Consider the following 21,393-nt stretch of genomic DNA (forward strand, 5'->3'; position numbering starts at 1 on the left):
TACAACAGAGCAACACGTTTATGGTGGGATGTCAACCTCTGATCTGATTTATTAAAAAAAAAGAAGTTGACTCTTTTGTAATAAAAATAAAAGACTTTATTCAGTTCAGTGTACCCTGGGTACTGTATTTGCCCAAACGCTTATTCCATATAAAGAAATGTAAACCATTCATAAATACAATGTAAGAGCAGCAAAACAAATCAAACCACCTGCAACCTGCAGCAGAAAGAGCTTCTTTACTTCACTGTGCTTTCACGGAGCAGCTGAGATGAGTCTGTCTGCCAAACTGGCGCACAAAGTCCGATAAGGGCAGCACTGAGCCCCAGCCCACTTTGGGATTCATACTGATGAAATCATCCAAGTTCATCTTGGAATCTAAAACAAGAGCAGAGAAGTGAAATGTCAGAGTTCCCGATTCAGCTTCTGTAGCACATACAGCTACCATGAAAATCCCAAGAAAAACCGTTTGAAAGTATAACTCAGAGCAGCTCACAGCACGCTTGCTGAGCAGCAGTCCAACAGCTCTGCAGACCATACAGAGCCACCAGAACCAAATTCCATAGAAATGGAATTTGTTCCAGCTGCAAAAAGCCTGTGTAATTAGGCTCACCATTACAGATAGTGTAAGCGAGGAAGGGAAGACAACGTTTGGGAATCCCATACCCAGCAGTCCCAGCCAACACGCAGCCCCTGCAGCCCTCTTGTTTGCACCATATCTACACCGCAGCACAGCTTTGGGATTTTCTGAGCCCCAGCTCTCAGCACCTGCAAGGTCTGGCCCCTAACTTGACCTTTTCCTTGTCAGCCCCTTTGGGTACTGAACATCAAAAACTCTCTCAACCACAGTCCCACTGCTGCCACAAGTGCCAGCACAAGGCCACTTTCTACTCGACTACGTGGGGATTTAAAATAGCACAAGCCCAGCAATTTTCTGTTGGAACTCCAGAACAACCAGCAGAGGATAACAGTTCCAGCATGCAGGTAGCCTGGTAAGCTTGTTTTCCAGTCCCCAGCTTGTCTTTTCCTCTCAGATGCTTTTATTTTACAATTAATGTGATTACTCGTGTAGTTTAAGATCTGAAAGATAAACAAGTCCCTGCTTTATGTGCACTGAGCATAGCAGAAGAATAATTTAATTAAAATGTTCTGCGAATGGTGAAGAAGCCCAAGGGGGATTGTTCCAGCAGAGTCACAACCAAAGCAGCTGCTGTTAGCAACTTGGGAGCTGCTGTCACACTGTCTGTAGGAAGGGAAACAGTCTCTGACAGTCAGGAGGGTGGTGGCAGGGCATAACACAGTGCATCAGGAGTTTAATGAGAGCAAAACCTGTTGTAACAGGCAAGCAAGAAGAAGAAACAAGCTTCACCGTCCCGCGAAGAGCAGATGGTCTAAAGACCAGTCAGTAGGTGGCACTAAAGCAGTATGAGAGCCATGTAACTGCCTGTAGTGCTCTCCCATCTCCTTTGGTTCAGGAGACAGAAGTCCCCCTTTGTCATCCTTGTTATTCACGTGTCACATCTAAAGGCTGTGCACTTATGTGAGACCTTACAGCTTTAGCCAACAGCTCCGCAAAAACAGACCACCACAAAAGCCTTTTTCTGAAGCAGATAAAAAGTGGCAAAAAATAATAATGAAAAATCTCCTGTTTATTTTTAAGATTTACAACACGCTCACAGTCCTCCTCTGATGCTGTAGGTGTTACACTAGTCTGCATTTGGGCACGCACAGAGCTAAGGCTTCCTCTTTGCCCAAACTCACTTTGTTTACAGTCCGTGAGACCCACCTGGTGCATTCCGAGATCCGTGCACGTTTTCATTTCTTTTTTGATCAAGTCTGACACTTTTGCCCTGAGCAGGGACAAAACAAAAACGCCATCTGATAGTGCACAGCCTAACAGCCACGATACCTGTGGCATCTGCCAACAGGAGTTTTTGGAGTAATTCCAACCTCCAAAGAGGGTGTTGCTGTAACAATATGTGGATGATCTGTTATTGTTAGGACAGGAGAAAGCAGCTGTGAAGGAAGGCACTAACAAGCTATTTGAATTTCTGGGAAAACAGGGCTTGAAAGGATTGGAAAATAAATTAAAATTCATAGAAAAAGAGAAGCCAAATATTTAGGGCATCTAGTGGCTGAGGGGGAATGAAGAATAAATCCAGAGAGGATTCAGTGAGGAAACAGGGGAGGTGATCAGGCATCGGGTAATAGGGAATAAAAGGTTATGGTTTGTTTACTGAAATGCGCTCCTGATTGACAGGCCGCATGCCATTGCACTCGCAAATAAAATAACTTCACAGAAGATCCTGTCTGAAGAAAATTATTTGAGGTGTTTCTCACAACAGTTTTATTTTCAAATGGGAATCAGGTTATAGCACGCATGAGCTGCTTAGATCTGTATCAGTCCTTCTTTCCTTCCGCTAGGATCCTGCCATTACCTTGTGGAGAAGGTACAGAAGGGAACTGCAGCCACCTGCCTGCCCTGTCTAGCAGCTGCCCCTTTACAGAAACACATCACACACGGCACCCACACAGTTCCTCAGCTGCCCTATCTGCATTCTTCAGAAATAAACCCCCAGAATTCATGGCTTCTAGGGATTTCAGTAGTAATAAAAAGAACAAAAAGCCTTTACACATCCATTCTGCCTGTGTGCTGCCAAACACCTGGGGAGAACTGAAAATCAAAGCGAGGCTTTTCAGCGTTAGGAGCTGGTGCTACCAGTTGTATCGAAGCAGTAAGACCTGAGTAACTGCAGGGTGCAAGCTGGATTTTACACAGGCTTGCAGCAAGGAGGGCTGATCTCATCGGGACTTAAACCATGCAGAATCAAACCTCATTCATTTGTAGGAGGAAGACTTCAAAGAAAACCCCAGGCTGGGCTAGCCAGCTCCAGAATGGTGAATCCACACCTCAAAACAGATCTTGTTTAGTTTTATTTAAAAAAGCAGGATGAGCACCCGCAGCAGAGGAACAGAGGCCAGAGCACTGCCAACACAAGACTTATTCCAACACAAGAATTATTCCTTTTGAGTTAGTATTAGGAAAAAAAAATGCTTCACTGGTTCCTGATAGTTTATTGGTTGAATTCCAACAGGAATTTCACAGTCCTTTAACACTTCCTGGTAAACTTCATAAAAAGGCATCACTGGTCCCAGTGCCTTGTCCCAGCACCACAGTGGGTATTTACATTACCCTATTTGGCCTACATTTGACTTAAATGCTACAGAATTTCCTTGCCCAAAGTGCTCTATTTGGGCTCAGCAGCTGCTCTGCCCTGAAGAGGCAATATTTCAGTATCAAGAACAAAACCTCCCATCTTTTTAAGTTTACTAAAAGCTTTAAAACCCCACTGGATAAGAGAAGCAGGGTGTGTTGAGTGTAACTAACATCCTTTAAGACGCAGCAGCACCAGAGCGCTGATTTTCTTTAAATACCCTAAGTTCACAAGCTCATTTCTTTTTAACAGTACAATGCTCATATACATTAAAAAAAATATGTATTTATGCTATTTTTTTCAGTCTTCAAGCATTTGTTTAGCATCAAAGACAGACCAAATAGATGTAATATGAGTCCTTGTAACTGATAAGCTTTTGTAGTCATCTTCTCAAGAGCTTATGACTCTGGCTTCTCTAAATGACAGCAATATAACCTCAAGGAGTAATGTAATGCTCTGATCTCACAAATAAATTGGCACTAAAGCCATATACGTGATCAATTCCGCCACCTGTTAAATTACAGTCACCTCTAACACCAGCAGCGAGCAATTTAATCTTCCACAAACACAAATTAGCATGGAAAAGAGAGTACTCTAAGTGGGGAGGAAGCAATTATCCATAAAGGCATTTGGCGTGGATGAACATCAATGTCCCAGGCTGTTTTACACTAACCAAAGGTCAGCCACCTGGCTTCCTATCAAGTTTGAAATCAGGTGCTTTATGCCTGATAAGACTGTACATACATTGAAGCACACACCATTACGAGGTGCCTCAGGTGAGGAAAGGAAAAACAAAATCAAAGCCTGAGAAACTTGCACTGAGCGAAAGGCAGTGTGAACGAGATGTCCTAGACCTGACAGAGTCTCCTCCTGTTCTGACCCCAATCCCAGAGCTACCCAGTCAGCGATCCTCCACCTTGGGTGGGCGCAGGGTAAGCAGTCACCGTCCCCTGCAACACCCAGGTGACTGCCCAGACAAGAGCACATCACCACAGGTGCACTCAGAGCCTTCCAGGTGGCTGGCAACAGGACAAGAAGCGAAGCACTCGAGTGGGAACACAGGAAACTCTGGTTGCATACTGGAATTGTATTGAATTCATGCCTGGGATCAAATATTGGAACACTGTGCCCAGAGAGGTGGTGCAATGGCTGTCCCTGGAGTTGTTCCAGGCTAGACCAGACAGAGTCTTAAAGCCCCTCAGTCTAATTGCACCAGCTTTGAGCAGGGTCTGGACTGGATGACTTGGGGATGCTCCTCCCAGCCTGGCAAGGTACAGGCTAAGGAATGAAGTATGGGAGCAATCAAAGTCTCTGCATCTTTAGCTACCTACCAACGTCCCAAGGATGACCTGGAGGCTGGCTGAGACAGGTGTTTCATAGCCTGGAATTTCTAAAAATGCTTCACAAGGCTGTACCTGTGCTCCCGCCCCCACTCATAACTCATTTATACCCAAGTGAAACACCAAACTGTCTTAGAAAGCAACACAAAAACTGTGAATTAACTTGCCTGTAGCTTAAAACCACAATAAACTTGGCTCTAGACACAAGACATGTTCCTTTGACCCCACCTTCTCTAACAGAAATACATGGTAGCATTGTATTATTAAAAAAGCAGCAAAACCAAACGTGCACAGCATCAACAAACTCCACCAAAACAAAACTTCACCACACTTCTCTCCATCTGGGAAGAAAAGGAGAGAATAAGCACATGGCAAACATTAGCCAGCTTGGCAAACACGTGGTTCGAGTAAGCTGAAATGCCGTGTGATAAAAAAAAGTGGGGTAATCACCGTGTTAAAAATTCCCTTTCCAACCCTAGGCAGGTTGCTTGGCCTCTGTTTCAGCTCCCCACTGCAACATTTCATACCTCTTACTCTCTGCTCAGTTTCTGAAGACCAGCAGTTCGTGTTTGATAACAGCAGTGGCAGCTGCCAGGAAGCATGCTACACTTTACATGTTTGGAAAAGGCAAGCACTGCAGAGCCCCATTTTGTCCCCACACACTGTGCTGGCTGGATACGCTTCCAAAGCACATGTCCAAAAGCACATTTATTTATTGCACCCACCTCTGACTGAATCATTCAATTCTGTTAAAAGGAAAAAGGAGTCCTGCCAGCTCACCTGCTGTTTCAATGCAGGGGTACGAGGGAGGAGGTTTCTGCCATTTCCCATCTGCATCTTTCACGTGAGATCTGTCCGAAGCAAACGTCTCCAGGTACAGATCTGCTCGTATCATCCGGATTTTCCTGAACAACAATGCAAAATTGTATCAAGAGATATATGTACATAACGCTGCATTAGCCACTCCGGAGAAGAGCCCTTTCTTCCTCCCAGGGAGCCTTGGCTTAGTTAAATACTCCACTCAGAAACACTGGGCTAAGCTGCTGGGCTGTTAAGAATAAACATCAGCAAGGAAAGGCTTTTGATGATTAAACAACAGCAATTAAAGAGCTTTAGAAAAATAATGCAGTGCATTGAGTTTCTTGGAGTATAACAGAAGACTTCTATCAGTATATATCCACAGAGACAACTTCAACTTGGACTTCATGAAATAAAATTCATGCTCTTCATCTTTATTTTTTTTGTCCTCACCTGTGAAATTCAGGATGAAGGCTGTCATCCAGCCTGAAGGCCTCCGTGCTGTACATGTCAAAAGGACAGGGGAATGGCAGCTCTGTGTCAAGATCATAAATGAAGTTCTGCTCCCCACTGGAAACATGAAGTAGGATAACGTGGTAGTCCTGGGAAGAACGGTAATTGTCAGGAGTTAAACAGTTGTTAACCAGAAACCGGCACAGGGAGTAGAAAAAAAGCCTCCTGGAAGCTGAGGCTACAGCTTCTCTTCTTTAGAGACTGCTTTCTGATGCTCGGGTATCACGCCTGTGATGTTCCAGCACCAGGAGAGACGTTTCCTAATGCCTGCCTCAGCCCTCGTGCCTTTTGGTAAGCCTTGCTATTCTCCCCATTACTTGTAGCCTTCTTTGGTATCAGCCTGGGCAGCTAACCTGAAGAGTACGCTAGTCCTCATACCACATCTTTGATTCCTTAACATGTAGGAAACACGGGTATGGCAGGGGGTTGGAGAAACTCCAGTTATTATTTTCAGTGTTAGTTACTTACATTCATTGCAGTTTTCCAAAAAGTAAATTGAAGATAGTTGTTGTTAACTCCTATTCCTTCTCAGATCATCCCGATAACACTTGGACCTCTTTTTAAACCAAGCCTTTTGTACAATATAAACACACTGATAATTTTCCAGAAAATGATTCTGTAAGGACAGAATTTCAGAAATTCACAGATTTTTTTTTTTTTAAACAGAATTTCTGAAACAAATTGCCACGCAAAATTGATTTTTTCCCTCCCATACAGTATAACCATAACTACACATCTTTAAAAGGAATTCTGTAGTGGCAACTACTGAACTACATTAAATTAAATGACACGCCAAAAACTCTGGAAGAGCTTACATACAAGCTGGCACCTGAAGACATGTATTGCTCACGTTTTTCCATCCCATGTCAGACCTATATGGATATTTTCACCCGTCAGCTTGTTACAAGACATCTATTTAACATCCTACAAAGCTGGCGGGCCCCAACAAAACCAGACAGTAATTTTCACAGAACTGTTGTGCACTCTTACCGATGCTAACTAAGCTTTGTCACCTGGTGGTTTTATGGGCCATCTCACTGCTATTTCCCTGTGAACAATAAAAGGGTTGCATTTAGGCTGCTGTAGAAGAATAATAAATACTAATATAGAACTACAGGACGGCTGAGGTCGGAAGGGACCTCTGGCACATACAGAGTGCTTCCTGATGCTCAGGGGGGACATAAACCTAAATTCATTCCAGCAGAGGTATCTAACACTACCCACATCTGATCCTGCAGACCTCAGCTACAGAGGCACGCACTTAAATTCTGACAAAGAAAGAACAGAGGGCCTTACCCAGACAACAGGCTCATCTCCATGCCCTGACTTCTGTTTCCAGAGCGGGACCTGAAAGTTAAGCAATTTGGCGTAAACCACTCCTGACTTACAGAGATTAGTTTCACGTTGGGTAAGTTCTTTGCTAAACTCTGCATTTCATCAGCTTGTATCAGTGCTGCTGTCAGAAAGCTTGCTCCAGGTTTTATCTTTCAGAAACATTAAACTGGACGCTATTCTGGACCATATAATGTAATATTCCCCCTAACCTGATGGATGACAGGGAAAAATCATCCCACAGCCCTTAGGGGCACCGTGATTCCTTCTTCCCACAATCCAAGCGTGACAGGTAAGGACATTCATAGAAACATTCAGGTTGGAAGAGACCTTTAAGATCATCTAGCCCAACCTTTAACCTTTAATTAAGATTCATCTGTTGTTTTAGGGCAACTTCTTTTAAGCTTGGAAAGAATGCCATGAACCTTTTGTTCCCCTGAGGGTATCCTTATCCTTGGGGCTTCTAGAGGAGAGAGCAGGGCTCTCTTCTGGTGCAGCAGTTTGAGCTGTTTCCTTTTACTGCTTCTCAGGTTCTGGTGTTGCCTTGATGTCTTGAGCAAATACTGCGTGGGGTCTGGAGGCCAGAAACAAATGAAATTCTTCATGCTCCCAGGTGCTGCTGCCTGCCTCTCAGCTGCTGCAGGGGGGCCTGGGGCCAAGACTCACCTACCCCAGGCTGTAGTTAAAAGGCCTGGGGTAGTTAAAGCGCCTCCCACCTCCCCCCGCCTGTGGTTTACCACCCCCACGGAGCGCACAACTCACCCACTCACCATCCTCCTCTCGTTGGAGATGAAAACCGCGTAGAACTCCTCCACAGGGCGCTCCCCCCGACTCCTGATGTAGTCGCACAGCTTCCACACGTTTTCCTCACTGCAAAACACAACCGTCGACGGCACCGTTTTCTTTTCAATCCCCTTTTCACCTTCACTTCCAGCAACCCAAACCGGGCCGGGAAGGTTTCCCTGCGGGGTTTTTAGCTCCGTTTTCAACTCCCCCCTTCAGCGTGCCGCCAGCCTCCATTCAGGCGCCGGCCGCCATTTTCAGGCGCCTCCCTTACCAGTAGCAGCCGGTGTAGGCGCAGGCGGCTCGGGGAGGCACCGCCGGCCGGTACCGGTCCTCATCGAGCTCCGCCATGCTCCGGGGGCAGATTTCCCGTGCTGGGGAACGGGGCCGGGCTCCTGAGGGAGCCGCCTGAGGGCGGGCGCGGAGCCCGTGAGGAGGCGGCGCCCGCCTGAGGGGGCGGCACGCGCCGCTTCCCGCCCGCCAAAAGGCTCAAGCGGTGCTGCGCCTCCCGCATGTAATCCTCCGCCGGCAAAGATTTAAAAAATACTTCCAAAAAAAAAAAAAAAAAAAAATTAAAAGAGCGGGCGAGGGCCGGCCCTCAGTGAGGGCCGGAAGAGGGAGCCGCGCCGAGGAGGGAAGCAAGGGGGGAGGAGGGGGATGGAGGGCTCCGTGTGAGGCGGAGGGAGCCGCAGCGGGCCGCGGAGCCGCCTCAGCGGGCGCCGCGCCTCCGGGAGGCCCTGCGGCGCCGCCATGGTGGTGCTGAGGCGCAGCGCCGGCAGCCGCCGGCGGTCCCTGGCTGCCATGGACTCGAGCTCCGAGTTCCTCTCGCTGCAGCCCGGCGGCAGGAGGACGAGCAGGCAGAGAGCAGCCCCGGCCGTGAGTTCCCGCGGGGTTCCCTCCGAGCGAGCCCGGGCGGGGAGCTTTGGGGGGGGGTTCGTTCACCAGCCCCCCACCCCCTCAGGCGGCCCCGCGGGCAGGTGCACGCGGGGGGTGCCGAGGGGGCTCGGAGAGCAAGGCTAAAAATCAGGGTTAATTAGTGCTGAAGTAAAAAAACGTTAGTTAGGGGGTGTAATGTGGTTACGACTTCCCTTAAGGGGTTGATGGTGTTAGGGAAAGCCCGAATTTGCTCTTAGGGACGATTTGTGTGTCTGGTATTTCATCCACACCATTTCCAGCTCCGTCTTGCTGCTCCCATCCCCGCTCAGCATCACCTGAAGGAATTGGCTGCTGTACACACAGCTAGCTAGAGCTCAAGCTCTGCTCTTCCCAAAGGCAGAGCAGAACCACCTCAAAGCACCTCCCAGCTCTCAGGGCGAGCCCCGCCTCCGAGCGATGCTTTCAGCTCTCTGTGCCGCCGAGCTCAGCGTTCTCGGCTGTTTGGGTTCAGGCTGGGGTTTTGTTTTGCTCTTTCTCTTCCCCCTTCTCATTTCAAGTCTACTGAACTAAGTAGGAAGCAGCCCTTGGGGTGTCGTCTCTTTGCAAGCAGGCGCTGGAGGCTGCTTCAGTATCTCCACTTTGCTGTTGCAGTGTGCATGAGAAGCGGTTGTCAAAGCCTGCAAGGACTTGAGCTGCCCGTGGCACGTGAGGGAAGGCTGTGCAAAGTCAGGCAGGGCAAACAGCTGGCCCGCTTTCCTTGTGGGAGCAGGAATGGGGAAGTTAAATGTAAAGTTTTCACTGAAGCGAAAGCAGAATCCTTCTCATGAAACAGGTTGTAAGGTGTGTTTGGTTTGGTTTCTTTCTTTGTGTTTTTTCACCTCTTTGCAGAACTTTCCCATGCTTCGAGGCACAGAGTCAGTCCTGTTTCGTTTGTAGGACCGCCAGCCTTTGCTGGAGCACTCATATAGCAGAGACATGTAGAAGTGCCCTAGATGACAGAGATGGTGATCCTGCTCCTAGCTGCTTGTTCACATCCTAATGTCTCTTCCCTGACTTTCTGGTGCGCAAAGACTCGGCAATAGCAGCTTTTGCAGTTTTCCTGATACCAGCAAGCCATTTACCTGCGTATTTCATCCATCTAGATTAAGGAGCATGCAGCAGAAAGTCTCAGGTAAACCGGAGTCTGATGGCTTCGTCTTCTCCCAAGTTTCCAGTCCCAAGGAGTCCTGTGGCAGACCGTAAGCGGCGGCTGTCCCTCTGGAGGCTGTTTGTCTGCAGCTTTACAACCCCGCTGTGATTCCTCAGGCCGAACAAGGTCGTTTTGTTGTGACCTGTACTTGACACCCGTGTGCTCCAGAGTTCCCTTTTTGTTTGGGGAAAGTGGGAAGTGGCCCTTTTCTCTGCTGAGCCTTCCTGAGTCATCTGCGTAGGGACTTGACACCAGAGCTCCTAGCCTAAACACACTTACCTGTTTGGCTGGCACTTGAGCATCTGCTTGCTTCCTTAGAGACACTCAACAGCTAACTTCTTAGAAGCAATTGTTGATCACTTCCCATAGTAGGAGGAAAATAACTTTCAAACTACTACAAAATTCCTTCCTGCAGTTTCCTTGCTCTGGTTTAGCCACTTGCTTCTGCTGAATTTCACTTCTTGAGTGCGTTTTTTTCAGCCTTGTATGACTGATACGAGCCAGTTCTGCCCTGCTGGCAGCCTGCTGCAGGTAATGTAGTGCTTCTCAGTGTCTGCTGTCTCACTGACTTGGGATGCTTTTGTAGGAGCCAGAGGATGGTCAGGGCTCCTGGTCCATTGTTCCTGGCTGTGCCCTTGTTTGAGACAAGGTGAAGATAAAAGAAGAGCTGATAAAGAATAACACGAGTACACGGCACTGTGCTTGTTGCAGAGAAGTCATCAAATAAATGCATAACTATGTGTACAGAGGTCTCCTGAGTTATTCCACTCTTTCCTTTCTTAAGCCTCCCGGAGGAAAAACATTAAACATCACTGTGGCAGACCAGGCTGGTCTCATCAAGCTTTAGGTCTTGTTTCATCTCTGCTGGGTCTGGGGAATAAAAAACGTCTTCAAGAGTTGTTTCAGATGCCTGGATTCAAACTTGTGCTAGGGCAAGCATCTCGTGAGGCCCCTTTCTATCAGCACAGAGAACAGGAGGAAGAAAAGCATTCTCCCACGTGCCCTTACCAGTGCCCTCCTCTAACTTCTTCATGCCTTTGCTGTTACCTTGAGGAAACACTAACTAAGCTCTTAGTAAAGTTAGTGCCGGGAAGCAGAAGAATCTTGTCTATTTTCTGACTTTGGAGTGAAATTTCATTTGATGTACTCTTGCTGGAACTTCATTTTGTAAACAGAACGACCCCCCACTCAAGGATATCACAGCTTCCCTCCCGTACTAAAAATGATAGTACTCACCCTTGTAGGAGCAGCAATGTGAAGAAGGTCAAGGGCAGTAAGAAGGGTTCGAAGCTTTGATATAACAAGCCTTACACTTTTTTTTGACAGAGCTCCTAATAAGCATCTTTAGCAAGGTCTGGAGATGGGAGAAAAACTCGAACTAGATTTTAATTCTAGGATGTATAATGTCAAGCTTGACTGTTCCTCTGAACAGTCAATTGAATTTAATTTTTTTAAATTTAATTAGTTTATTCTCTTTAATTTAAATTCAATGGAATTTCAAGTTTTGAATTTAAATTCCAATTGAATTTATTGAAAAAAATTCCAATTGAATTTAAAGTTTTTGTTGTTGTTGTTTTTCACGAAACACTAAGTTTATGTGAAAGGTTTTGCTGCAATATCTTTTTGCCAAGGATATTAAGCTTAAGTTATCCACAAGAAAATGGTGGGGAGAGGGAAGCTTTAGTTTTGAAAGCTTTTTTTTTTTTTTTTTTTTCTCCAGGTTTTTCTTGAGCACAGCAGCGTTTCAGTGTCTGCCTGCCATTAGTTGCCCCACTACCAAGTCAGGAGGGTTAATTAAACTTGCGTGAGGCAGAATTTCTTTATCTGAATCTACGTGGTTCACATAAATATATTCTTATTTCCTTCTTTCCCTAGGATTATTCTTCTACCAGTATTGAATGTTTCAACGGACACCGTTTAAGATCAATGAGAAAAAGCATCCTGCGGTGTTCGGTCTCCAGCTTTGAAGAAAGTATGGCGATACTGAGGGGAACTGTCAACAGAAGACGCTTTTCAAGGTACTGTATTTCTATATGTTCAATCTCTGTTCGATTTGTAGATTGAAAAGCAAGAGAGAAAGCATGTGCAGTGAGTTGTGGCCTGATAAACCTCCGGCTAAAATCAGCAAAGGCCTATGAGCATGCTGATGGCGTACCAGTACCTTAAAACTAGAATCCTTCTTCTCAGTGAAAGTCTTTTCTAAAAAAATATGTGTTTTTTTCCCCAACCCCTTTGAGGTGGTGTTGTGGTTTAACGCAGCCGGCAGCTAAACACCACACAGCCCTTCTCCAACCCTCCCACCTCCCTCTCTGGGATGGGGGAGAGAAACGGGAAAGTGAAGCCTGCGAGTTGAGATAAAGACAGTTTATTAAGACAGGAAAATAATAATGATGATGATGATGATAATAGTACTGCTAATGCAGTTGCTCACTACCCGCTGACCAGTGCCCAGCGTAACCCCTAGCAGCCCGGCTGCCCCGCCCTATCCATGGTGCAGCGTGTTGCCATAAGGCAGAGCTACAGGCTGGGAGATGAGTGGTTGGAGAGCTGCCAGGCAGAGAAGGACCTGGGAGTGATGGTGGACAGTCGGCTGAATATGAGCCAGCAGTGTGCTCAGGTGGCCAAGAAGGCCAACGGCATCCTGCCTTGTATCAGAAACGGTGTGACCAGCAGGGCTAGGGAGGTGATCGTCCCCCTGTACTCGGCTCTGATGAGGCCGCACCTCGAGTACTGTGTTCAGTTTTGGGCCCCTCGCTACAAGAAGGACATCGAGGTGCTTGAGCGGGTCCAAAGAAGGGCGACGAAGCTGGTGAGGGGCCTGGAGAACAAGTCCTACAAGGATCGGCTGAGAGAGCTGGGCTTGTTCAGCCTGGAGAAGAGGAGGCTCAGGGGTGACCTTATTGCTCTCTACAGATACCTTAAAGGAGGCTGTAGCGAGGTGGGGGTTGGTCTGTTCTCCCACATGCCTGGTGACAGGATGAGGAGGAATGGGCTAAAGTTGCGCCAGGGGAGTTTTAGGTTAGATGTTAGGAAGAACTTCTTTACCGAAAGGGTTGTTAGGCACTGGAACGGGCTGCCCAGGGAGGTGGTGGAGTCACCATCCCTGGAAGTCTTCAAAAGACGTTTAGATGTAGAGCTTAGGGATATGGTTTAGTGGGGACTGTTAGTGTTAGGTCAGAGGTTGGACTCGATCTTGAGGTCTCTTCCAACCTAGAAATTGTGTGTGTGATTTCTGTGTGCATGGAATTCTTTGGCCAGTTGGGGTCGGCCATCCTGAATCTGTCCCCTTGCAGCTGTTGCTGTGTGCCAATTCTGATCGCTAGTAGGACAGTGAGACACCGAAAGGTCCTTGGCTTGTTGTAAGTACTGCTCTGCAGCAATTGAAACATCGGGGTGGTATCAGCACTCTTCTAAACATCCTTTTACACATCCTAAGCCAAAACATAGCAACGTACCCGCTACTAGGAGAACTAACTGTCCTAACTGAAACCAGGACATGTATCTTTTCCACTTGGGTGCTATTGCTCATAAATTTGAGAATTCAACATGAGCAAGCTAGGAAATGTGGGTACATACAGAACCGCATGTATATGGTACACAGCAGACTTGGGATCTGGATCCTCCGTGAGGCCTACAGGCTTCTCTTTGTATACCATGGAGCACTGGCTTGTAAACATGGTGAAATTTCCCATCCTTGATGGGTCTAATACAAAAAGTCTCTTCTCCCTTCTCTCCCCTGTCCTCTTTCTTAATGTAGGCAGTTGAGAAAGCCGAAATTGGAACAAAAAAAAGAATATAACACAGGTAAGTGGCTGTAACTCCCCGGGATACCGATTTATGCTGGTTACTGAAGAGGATGGCACTTGGTCACTCCATCGCTTTCATTTGGCCCCAAAGCCTTCTGTAGTCAGCTGAATTCACTCATCAGTGACTTTTCTGTGAAGAGAGGTAGGTGCAAATAGGAGATTTTATGAATTCCTTGGGGAGGGAGCAGTGTGAATTGCAGCTTCGTAGGCACAAAGCAAACTGTTCTAATTGTGCAAAGTAAATTCATACTTGGTAAGTTTAAACTTAGTTTTATAGGTGGCAACCACAAAACTAAACCTTAGCTGTGATCCTACCACCACAGTGGTGTAGCTCTTCCCTTCCCCTTGTCCTCTTGGCTCTTTTAATGACAGTGCAAGCAACAAACCTGTGCCAAAGGGTGCTGTACGGTAAACAATGGGCAGGCTTTTTTCTAAAAAGCACGAGTTTGAGTTATCTGGTGTTTGGGTGTTTCTCTTGAAACGATTCTTACCTCCTTGAGCTGTTAGATCATAATGCAGGAAATGAAAGTGCTGCATGCATAAACAGAGTAATAAAACATACACCTCTTAGGAAGAGGCTTGCAATGTAATAGTGTTTTTTTTGAGCACTGTTAGATACAGTTTGACATGAATGGAGTGAAAACACCTTAGAGAAAGGTGTTGATTGTTCTCACTTTTCCAAGACAGAAATAACTGGAGTAAATTTCCCTCCTGCATGGAACAAAAGTTGCACGTTTGTTTTTGTCTGGCTAGCTTTCAGTCTCTTTAAAAATTCTCTACAGGTCACAGTTTTTAAGTATACAGTTTAAACGTGCAGAGCGATAAATAAGTGTAATGCAGCGGTTGTGTCAACAACTTCTGATCTGAAATTTAAAGAAAAATCAATCCACTTTAGGGTGCCTTTTTTGTTTGTTTACATTTTACAAGAGCAATGGTGAAATAAGGAGAATCCCACCTTGACTGTTTCAAAATACTTTTTCCGCGTTTCAGTCACCAGAACATTGAGGAGTAGAGCTGGTGCAAAAACTATGAGACGAGTCCATGGAGAAAACAGGGACTTGGAGCTGCGCCGCAGCTGTAGAGTCCGACGCAGTCGGTACTCTACTACTAACTCGTCCATTCTATTTGACAAACTTATAACAAAGTAAGTCATCTTTTCTTGCAGACCTCTTAAAATGATCTTTCTTAGCAAGCCTTTGCACTATGGCATGATGTTGGCCTTGACTTGCTCTTTTTTTTGACAGCAAAGAGGTATGGCTGCTCCTGGCATTGAGAGTTCAATTTGTTGAGTTTTCCCCATTTGGCAGTTTTCTTAGCATCAGAAGTGCCGTCATTTTTAATGAATTTTTTGTTCCATACTCACAAAAGTGAATGTAATGCTTGGTTAAGAAACTGAGGACGGTTTGATACAGTCAAAGCAAAGTAGTCCTAGCGATTCTGCATTTCTGTCCATGGTTTATTTCTGTTTCTGAAGCCAAAATTGTTTTCTGCTTCAGAATTTGCTTTCCTTTCATTTCATCATTTTCTACAACACGAAACTTAGATTCCCATGTAGAGAAGAACAAACAGCCTTTCCTTGGTTAACAAAAAATGACTTAATGCTACTGTGCAGAGCAACTTAAGTAGGATTAAAAGTTGACATAATTTTTTTATATCATCTTACTAGGATGTCAGAATTCTTATTTTCCTCCTGCATTTAAATATATATATATTTTAAATGTGCTCAGTAAGAGGGGAAAATAAACCTGAAAACAGCGTATGTTTGCAAATCCTCAAAAGCTTGTTCTTAAATCTCTATCAAAACTAAAGATTTGACCTAATTTTTTGGTAATGTCTAAAGTCTTGGCTAAGTGTCAATGACTTTTGCTTTGTGCATACTACATTAAAATCTCTTATTGATTGTGTGTGCTGTTTTATTTTTTTCATACATACCTAACTTTGCTCTTACATGTCAAGTTTGTATCTTAGTACTGCGGAAGTTGTGCTACAAAAAATGGATGAAATGGAGCAGATGTGTAGATGCCAAAGATGTTGGGAAGATGTTGAGGTACAAATGACAGAGCAAATACTCTGTCAGTTTGCCATTTTTGTAGAGTATTTCACATAGGGAAGTAACTTAGTTGTAATTTTAATTGAACTGAAATAACTTCCTTCCAAAGAATAGTGTGGTCTAAACTACCATTTGGTCTTGCTCTCTGGTTATATCTTCATGTCTTACTGATAGGGTTGTGCTCCAGATATCTTTTCAGAGTGGAGGAAGCATCTTCTGCAGAAGATGTGGGATAACGGGGAGATGCTGAAATGCATGTCTTCCACTCCAGTTTCTGAATTGCCTTCTGCTTTTTGAATGGACGCTGTTTACAAACAGCTGTTTCAGACTTGGGTTTTTACTCCAAATGTTACTAAAAGCTCTGCCTGGGGGACTGAATATGCAAAAAGACTGGTGCTTTCCATCAGCTTGGCAGTTTAAGCTGTTTAGCTTTTTATCCTTAACTCCTAAATCATATTTCTCGTCATGCTCAGGAACGCACTTACTTGGAAAGCTTAACAAAAGGCAGTGCATAGCTTCCTGTGTTGGTCACTCACTCGAATTTTGATTCCTGTTAACGTTTTTTTTCCTGAGAGCTCACAAAGAATCTCCAGTATCATGTAGCTTTAATCATCTGTTACAGGGAAATGGAGCTGTTTTCTTTAATTGACCTAACTTGCATTTTAGAATTCTTCCTTGGTTGCAAACTGCTCCCAGAGTTTTCAGGAACTTGAAGCCTTTCAAATTTCCAGCTGAATGAACTGATGGCTACTTTATGTATATTTGTTTGTGTGCTGGCCTTGCCTGAGAGCTTAAATAAACCCCTGTCTCTAGAGGAACCCCTGTTAAAGTTGTATGCAGCAATCATACTTCCTCTGTCTTAGTTTTGCTCTATTAAATTCAACTATTTTATTAAATTACTGTTCTTTTGAATGATAGGCACATCATTTTAAAACTTCCCGATAACCTACTTTCATAGCTTTTAGTTTAGCTCTGAATTCCCTTTTTTTTCTCTCAAATCACAGAATGGTTGAGGTTACAAGGGGCCTCTGGAGGTGACCTGGTCCAACCCTCCCCTGCTCAAGCAGGGACACCTAGAGCTGGTTGCCCAGGGCTGTGAAATGAATCCAGAATTGTCCACAGTACTTTTTATTAGCATCTCTCACACGCCTGTATGATTTCTTTTGGTATGTCTGCTAGAAAGGTAGTTCTTTTTCCTTGGTTCTGTCACGCTGTAGGTTATTAACCTCTGATTAACTAATGCACTCAGTTTTGTATCTGGGCAAGTATTTAACCACTGCATGTACTGAGCCCTGGTTTAGAGCAGAAATTCTTGTTGCTGATTGTGGGTGCACGCAATCATATTCCCGTTCTCTCCTCTTGTGCAATAATTTATTTTTTGTGTGTATACGGGGTGCCTCGATAATGTTACTGTGTAAGCATCAACAGACAGACGTGTCTGTCAGTGGATGTATGTGTATGCACGTCTGTTTTTCTGCACGTTTGTGACTGATCTTTCTTGCTGCTTGGAATTAGGAGAACCTTGATATCTTCACCTGTGTGAAGTCAGACTTTGAAAGAACTGGACCTGGCAGTCCAGATGAGGTTGGTGAGTTCTGGTTTTAAGTTTTCTTTACTCTGTTCTAACCAAAAGCCTTAAACAATTGAAAGAAGCTAATCTACAGGGTATTTGTCTTCTGTAAAAATTCTGTGTTGCTATTGACTTCACAAGCCTTAGTATGAGCTCTAGGGCTGTACTGTAGTGAGCTCAGAACAGGTGAAAAAAAAAAACACCAAAAACAACAGCGCTTTTCCAAACTGCTTACAAGATAAAAGGCAACAGATGGTTGTAGACAGGTGGGAATGGAAAGAAATGGACAGCATTACTATTACTCAGCATGCGAAACGGTGATACCGCTACAGCAGGAGCGTGACAGTTTTCATGGTTTTGAGCAGCACAGCAAGAATTTTCAGGAAGCAAGGTAGATAGGCTGCCAGATGTTTATGAAATGCTCCTCCCAAGCGTGAAGCTCAGCAGGAGGGAGGATAGCGTTGTGCATTTCTGCGTTTAGGAGGCAGTCGCCGTAAGCTGCTGTCAGGGCCTGTAATTAGGAGCTGTCATCTGGGTACTCAGTGACTTGTGGAATGAGGTTAAGCCACGAAAGGCCATATTAACTTGGAAGTGATGGGAAAACTTACAGTTTTTAAGAAGAATGTTAATTGTGATTAAGGCAGTAAATTAGATCATCCTTGTAGGAGCTTTCTAAACAGATCAGAACAGGGCAAGACTGTACTTAAGGACCGAAAAGGGTGTTGCAGTAGATGAGCTGACAAGTTAGATTATGTGAGAGAGCTCACCTGCACACCTGCAAAGGAGCTCAGAGAGACAGTGACAGGAGGCTGAGCCCCAGAAAATACTTTGCTCCTCCCTTCAGAGGCCCAGAGGAGCAGAGAGATGCACAGTGGCAGGTGGGAACCCGAGGGAAGTTCTTCGGAGGAAGAATGGCTGGGCCATGGACTAGTAAGGGAGAAGCAGAGTTGACTCCTTTGGAGGTTTAGTTAGGAAAACATTAGCTCAAAGTCTGAATAAGAGTAGCTTGAATACAAGGCGGGGGCCAGTCTAGAGGGAGAAGCTTGGTTAAAGTGTGTGGGTTTCAGGGAGCTGTGCAGTAGAGGCTTGTAGAGAGGAATTTTAAATAGCACGTTGAATGGGAAATGAGCCCGGGGCAATTAATTGATGATCAAAATGCAAACTACAATTTTAAATCAGGAAAGAGCTAGAATATACTTTTATAATGAAAAATACGCCAGAAAAGAGTGAGGAAAGTGTCAGTGTTGTTACAAAGGAAGTTACTGGAACAAAGGAAAGGGTTAGTGGAGCAATAAAGCAGAGAAATTCATGCTTTTGTGATAGAAGTGTTGGAACACCAAGGACTGGAGATGGTAGTGATCACAAACTCATTTACTGATCGCTCAGTTTTCCGTGTGCTGTCTGTATACCCCATGGCACCTACCTTGCATTCAGAAAGCAATGCAACCTTTGGGGTTAAAAAATAAAAACCAAAGAGGGCGGTGCTTTCCAAGAAAAAAAGATAAGTCCTTTTGGCAAACAGGTAGGTGAACGGAGTATGTACGTTCCTTCCTCGGTGTCCTGCTGTTAACGTGAGAGGATATTCACCAGAACCCAGTAGATAATTGCACTCTGGTTTTTGTGTTTTTTACCATCTTTCATGAAACAACTTCAGGTTACTTGACAGAAGCTAATGGCCTAAGCTTATGTGCATTTGGCATTGTTTTCTCATTGGTGAGCTTCAAGCCTGTGTCTGGCCCATTATTGCTCACAGAATTTGTGGCAGAGCTAGACTTGGACTTAGATTACTGTGCTTAGTCTTAGCACTACAGATTATTAAAACCCTTTCCATTAAACACTTTCTCAAACTAAGAAGTGACTTTCTGAAATAGCTGTTTTCAGAAGATCTGCATCTTAGCTAAGCAATATGACAGAATTTTGCCTGTTGTTAAACACTGAGGCTGACGACAAGTCCATCAGCAGTTTCAGAGAGGACAGACAATGTCTAGATGCATGCTCATCTGCTAGGATTTGTGATTTCTGAAACGTGACTTGCATAAATTCATCTTAAGGTTTTGCAGGATCCACTGTGTCATTAAAATAATGATAATAATAAAACTTACAGGCATCTGTGTAATGCATTTTGGATTTCATATAATTTGCAAAAGTACTTAACGATTCGGTGTCATTTTGTGGTACAGTACAAACATCAAGAGGAAGTGAGAACAAAGAAAATGACGGTGAAGATGTTCCAAGGCGTTACAACCTTCGACGGAGGAAACCTGTTGACCGCTACCAAGCTCCTATGGAAAGTAGGTTGAACGCACAGTTTCTCTTAAAACCTTATTTCTTGCACATAAGTGAGATAATTTTTTTCAATGCAAATACATGTGTTTGCGCACACAGTTCTGTTTCAGTTCTGTACCTTCATTCTGCACATGAACTTCGCTGTTTTTATCAGAAACGTGTGTCCTGTGCCCATTGTATTTCTTTGCTGTTTGGCGTACTTAGTGCTATGTATCCTTGATATGACAGTAATTAATCACACTTAATAGTCTTGCTCTTGTGATTTTCAGTTCACCTTTAAAAAGGGCGTAGTTTTCCACTTGTACCATGCACTGATGAAAAGCAAAAACGGTTAAAAATTCTTCTGGAATTAGGGATGAGTGAAACACGTGGCATTTTCTTTATCTTTTGATTTCCTCCTCTCTTAAATGTATCTGTATCATTATTCTAAATTCTTTCCTTTCAGTAAGACAAAGAGATCGAGAGAGGACTAACTCGGGCCAGCCCTGTTCTGTCAGACAGAAAGAGTCACTTGAAAATGCTGGGTCACAAAAATATAGAAGACATGCCAGGTTGGTGTATGGCTAGTGATAGCTCTTACTTAACCGTAGAGCTGTCAGTCTCCTTACTGCATAATGCTTCAAAGGGTTTTCAGTTTAGTGGTAATTACAGAGTAAGTTTATGATCGGTACTTTGGTAGTCTGAGGACAGAGAGGAAAGAAATATTTGGAGGGCAGGAGGTGGATACTTTTAAGTTGGTTTCTTTATTAAATCCAATATTTGTGGGTCGCTGATAAGATGATTATGGAGGTAGTGTCTGAGTTTCTGTAACTGAAATTCTTTGGTTCTGGAACTGAAGCCAGAATCCCCCCTTAAAAATCTTAGTCAGACTATTTAATCTTGAAGGATACAAATTATTTTCTTAAAGCCAAAAATAATTTTATTCGATTTAGAGGGAGAGGCTTTATGGAAGTTTTGTTGGATTAAAAAAAAAAAAAAGTTATCACTCAAATACTGACTCTAGTTTCTGTTTGGAATCAACTAATGTTTCTATATGAAGTTAACCTTAAACAATAAAAGATCTAAATGAAATCATAAATTGCCTTAGTGGTGATAAAGGCTTCTTGGATTCTGTAAGCAGTTAGTGCGTAGAGAATGCTGTTGATTGCCAGATATTTTGTTGAGCATTCTTGAAAGCAGACAGTTGTCACGAGGAAAATCATGTCATGGCCTTTGAAATCAGATTGCTAAGGAGTACAATGGACTGGAAAATAGATCTCAGAATAAATTTTGAGATAGAATTCCCTTAATTTTTGGTGTTACTTAGTATCTGCTCTATTTTCTTTTTAACTTTCTGGTTTATATGCTTGCTTGCAGACAGAGACATGCAGATGACATCAGTGATTCTACACCCTCTTGCTCATCTCCCTTGCTTAGCACATGTGATACGGAGGAGAGTGGTGAGAGCAGTGAGGACAGTGAGAGCACATCTCCAAGAAGGTTGCTGTCATTAGAGAACAGGGGAGGGATGAATCTCCTTCAAATGAATATTTAGCCATGTTTAAGTTTATCTAAATTTAACTGTGTGAGTTTATGTCAATTAATTAGGTCTTCTGTATATTAATTAATGTTTTCTACATTTGCTTGGCATTATTATGA

The 21,393-nt window shown here is 44.3% G+C and overlaps 2 protein-coding genes across 4 annotated transcripts; one reads left to right on the top strand and one right to left on the bottom strand.

The window, feature by feature from the left end:
- Nucleotides 1-71: 71 nt before the first annotated feature.
- Nucleotides 72-8,482, bottom strand: LOC140000325 (protein N-terminal glutamine amidohydrolase-like). Of its 2 annotated transcripts, XM_072030162.1 has the most exons (6): nucleotides 8,253-8,482; nucleotides 7,966-8,065; nucleotides 7,160-7,210; nucleotides 5,804-5,952; nucleotides 5,333-5,457; nucleotides 72-375 (listed from the first exon to the last, which is right to left on the bottom strand). In XM_072030162.1, exons 1-6 carry the CDS (start codon nucleotides 8,327-8,329, stop codon nucleotides 242-244), a joined length of 636 nt encoding a protein of 211 aa, XP_071886263.1. In that variant the 5' UTR covers nucleotides 8,330-8,482; the 3' UTR covers nucleotides 72-241. The 2 variants fall into 2 exon arrangements, with proteins under 2 accessions (XP_071886263.1, XP_071886264.1); XM_072030163.1 differs by lacking the exon at nucleotides 7,160-7,210.
- Nucleotides 8,483-8,555: 73 nt separating this feature from the next.
- On the top strand, nucleotides 8,556-21,289 carry LOC140000323 (ATPase family AAA domain-containing protein 2-like). 2 transcript variants are annotated; one of them, XM_072030159.1, is made up of 9 exons: nucleotides 8,556-8,854; nucleotides 11,919-12,061; nucleotides 13,801-13,847; nucleotides 14,840-14,993; nucleotides 15,806-15,896; nucleotides 17,415-17,487; nucleotides 19,650-19,760; nucleotides 20,201-20,306; nucleotides 21,112-21,289. In XM_072030159.1, exons 1-9 carry the CDS (start codon nucleotides 8,729-8,731, stop codon nucleotides 21,287-21,289), a joined length of 1,029 nt encoding a protein of 342 aa, XP_071886260.1. In that variant the 5' UTR covers nucleotides 8,556-8,728. The 2 variants fall into 2 exon arrangements, with proteins under 2 accessions (XP_071886260.1, XP_071886261.1); XM_072030160.1 differs by lacking the exon at nucleotides 21,112-21,289 and having other exon boundaries at nucleotides 17,415-17,483; nucleotides 20,201-20,312.
- The last annotated feature ends 104 nt before the right edge of the window (nucleotides 21,290-21,393 follow it).

Source organism: Anas platyrhynchos, chromosome 33 (assembly GCF_047663525.1).
Source record: "Anas platyrhynchos isolate ZD024472 breed Pekin duck chromosome 33, IASCAAS_PekinDuck_T2T, whole genome shotgun sequence".
Lineage (NCBI taxonomy): Eukaryota > Metazoa > Chordata > Aves > Anseriformes > Anatidae > Anas > Anas platyrhynchos.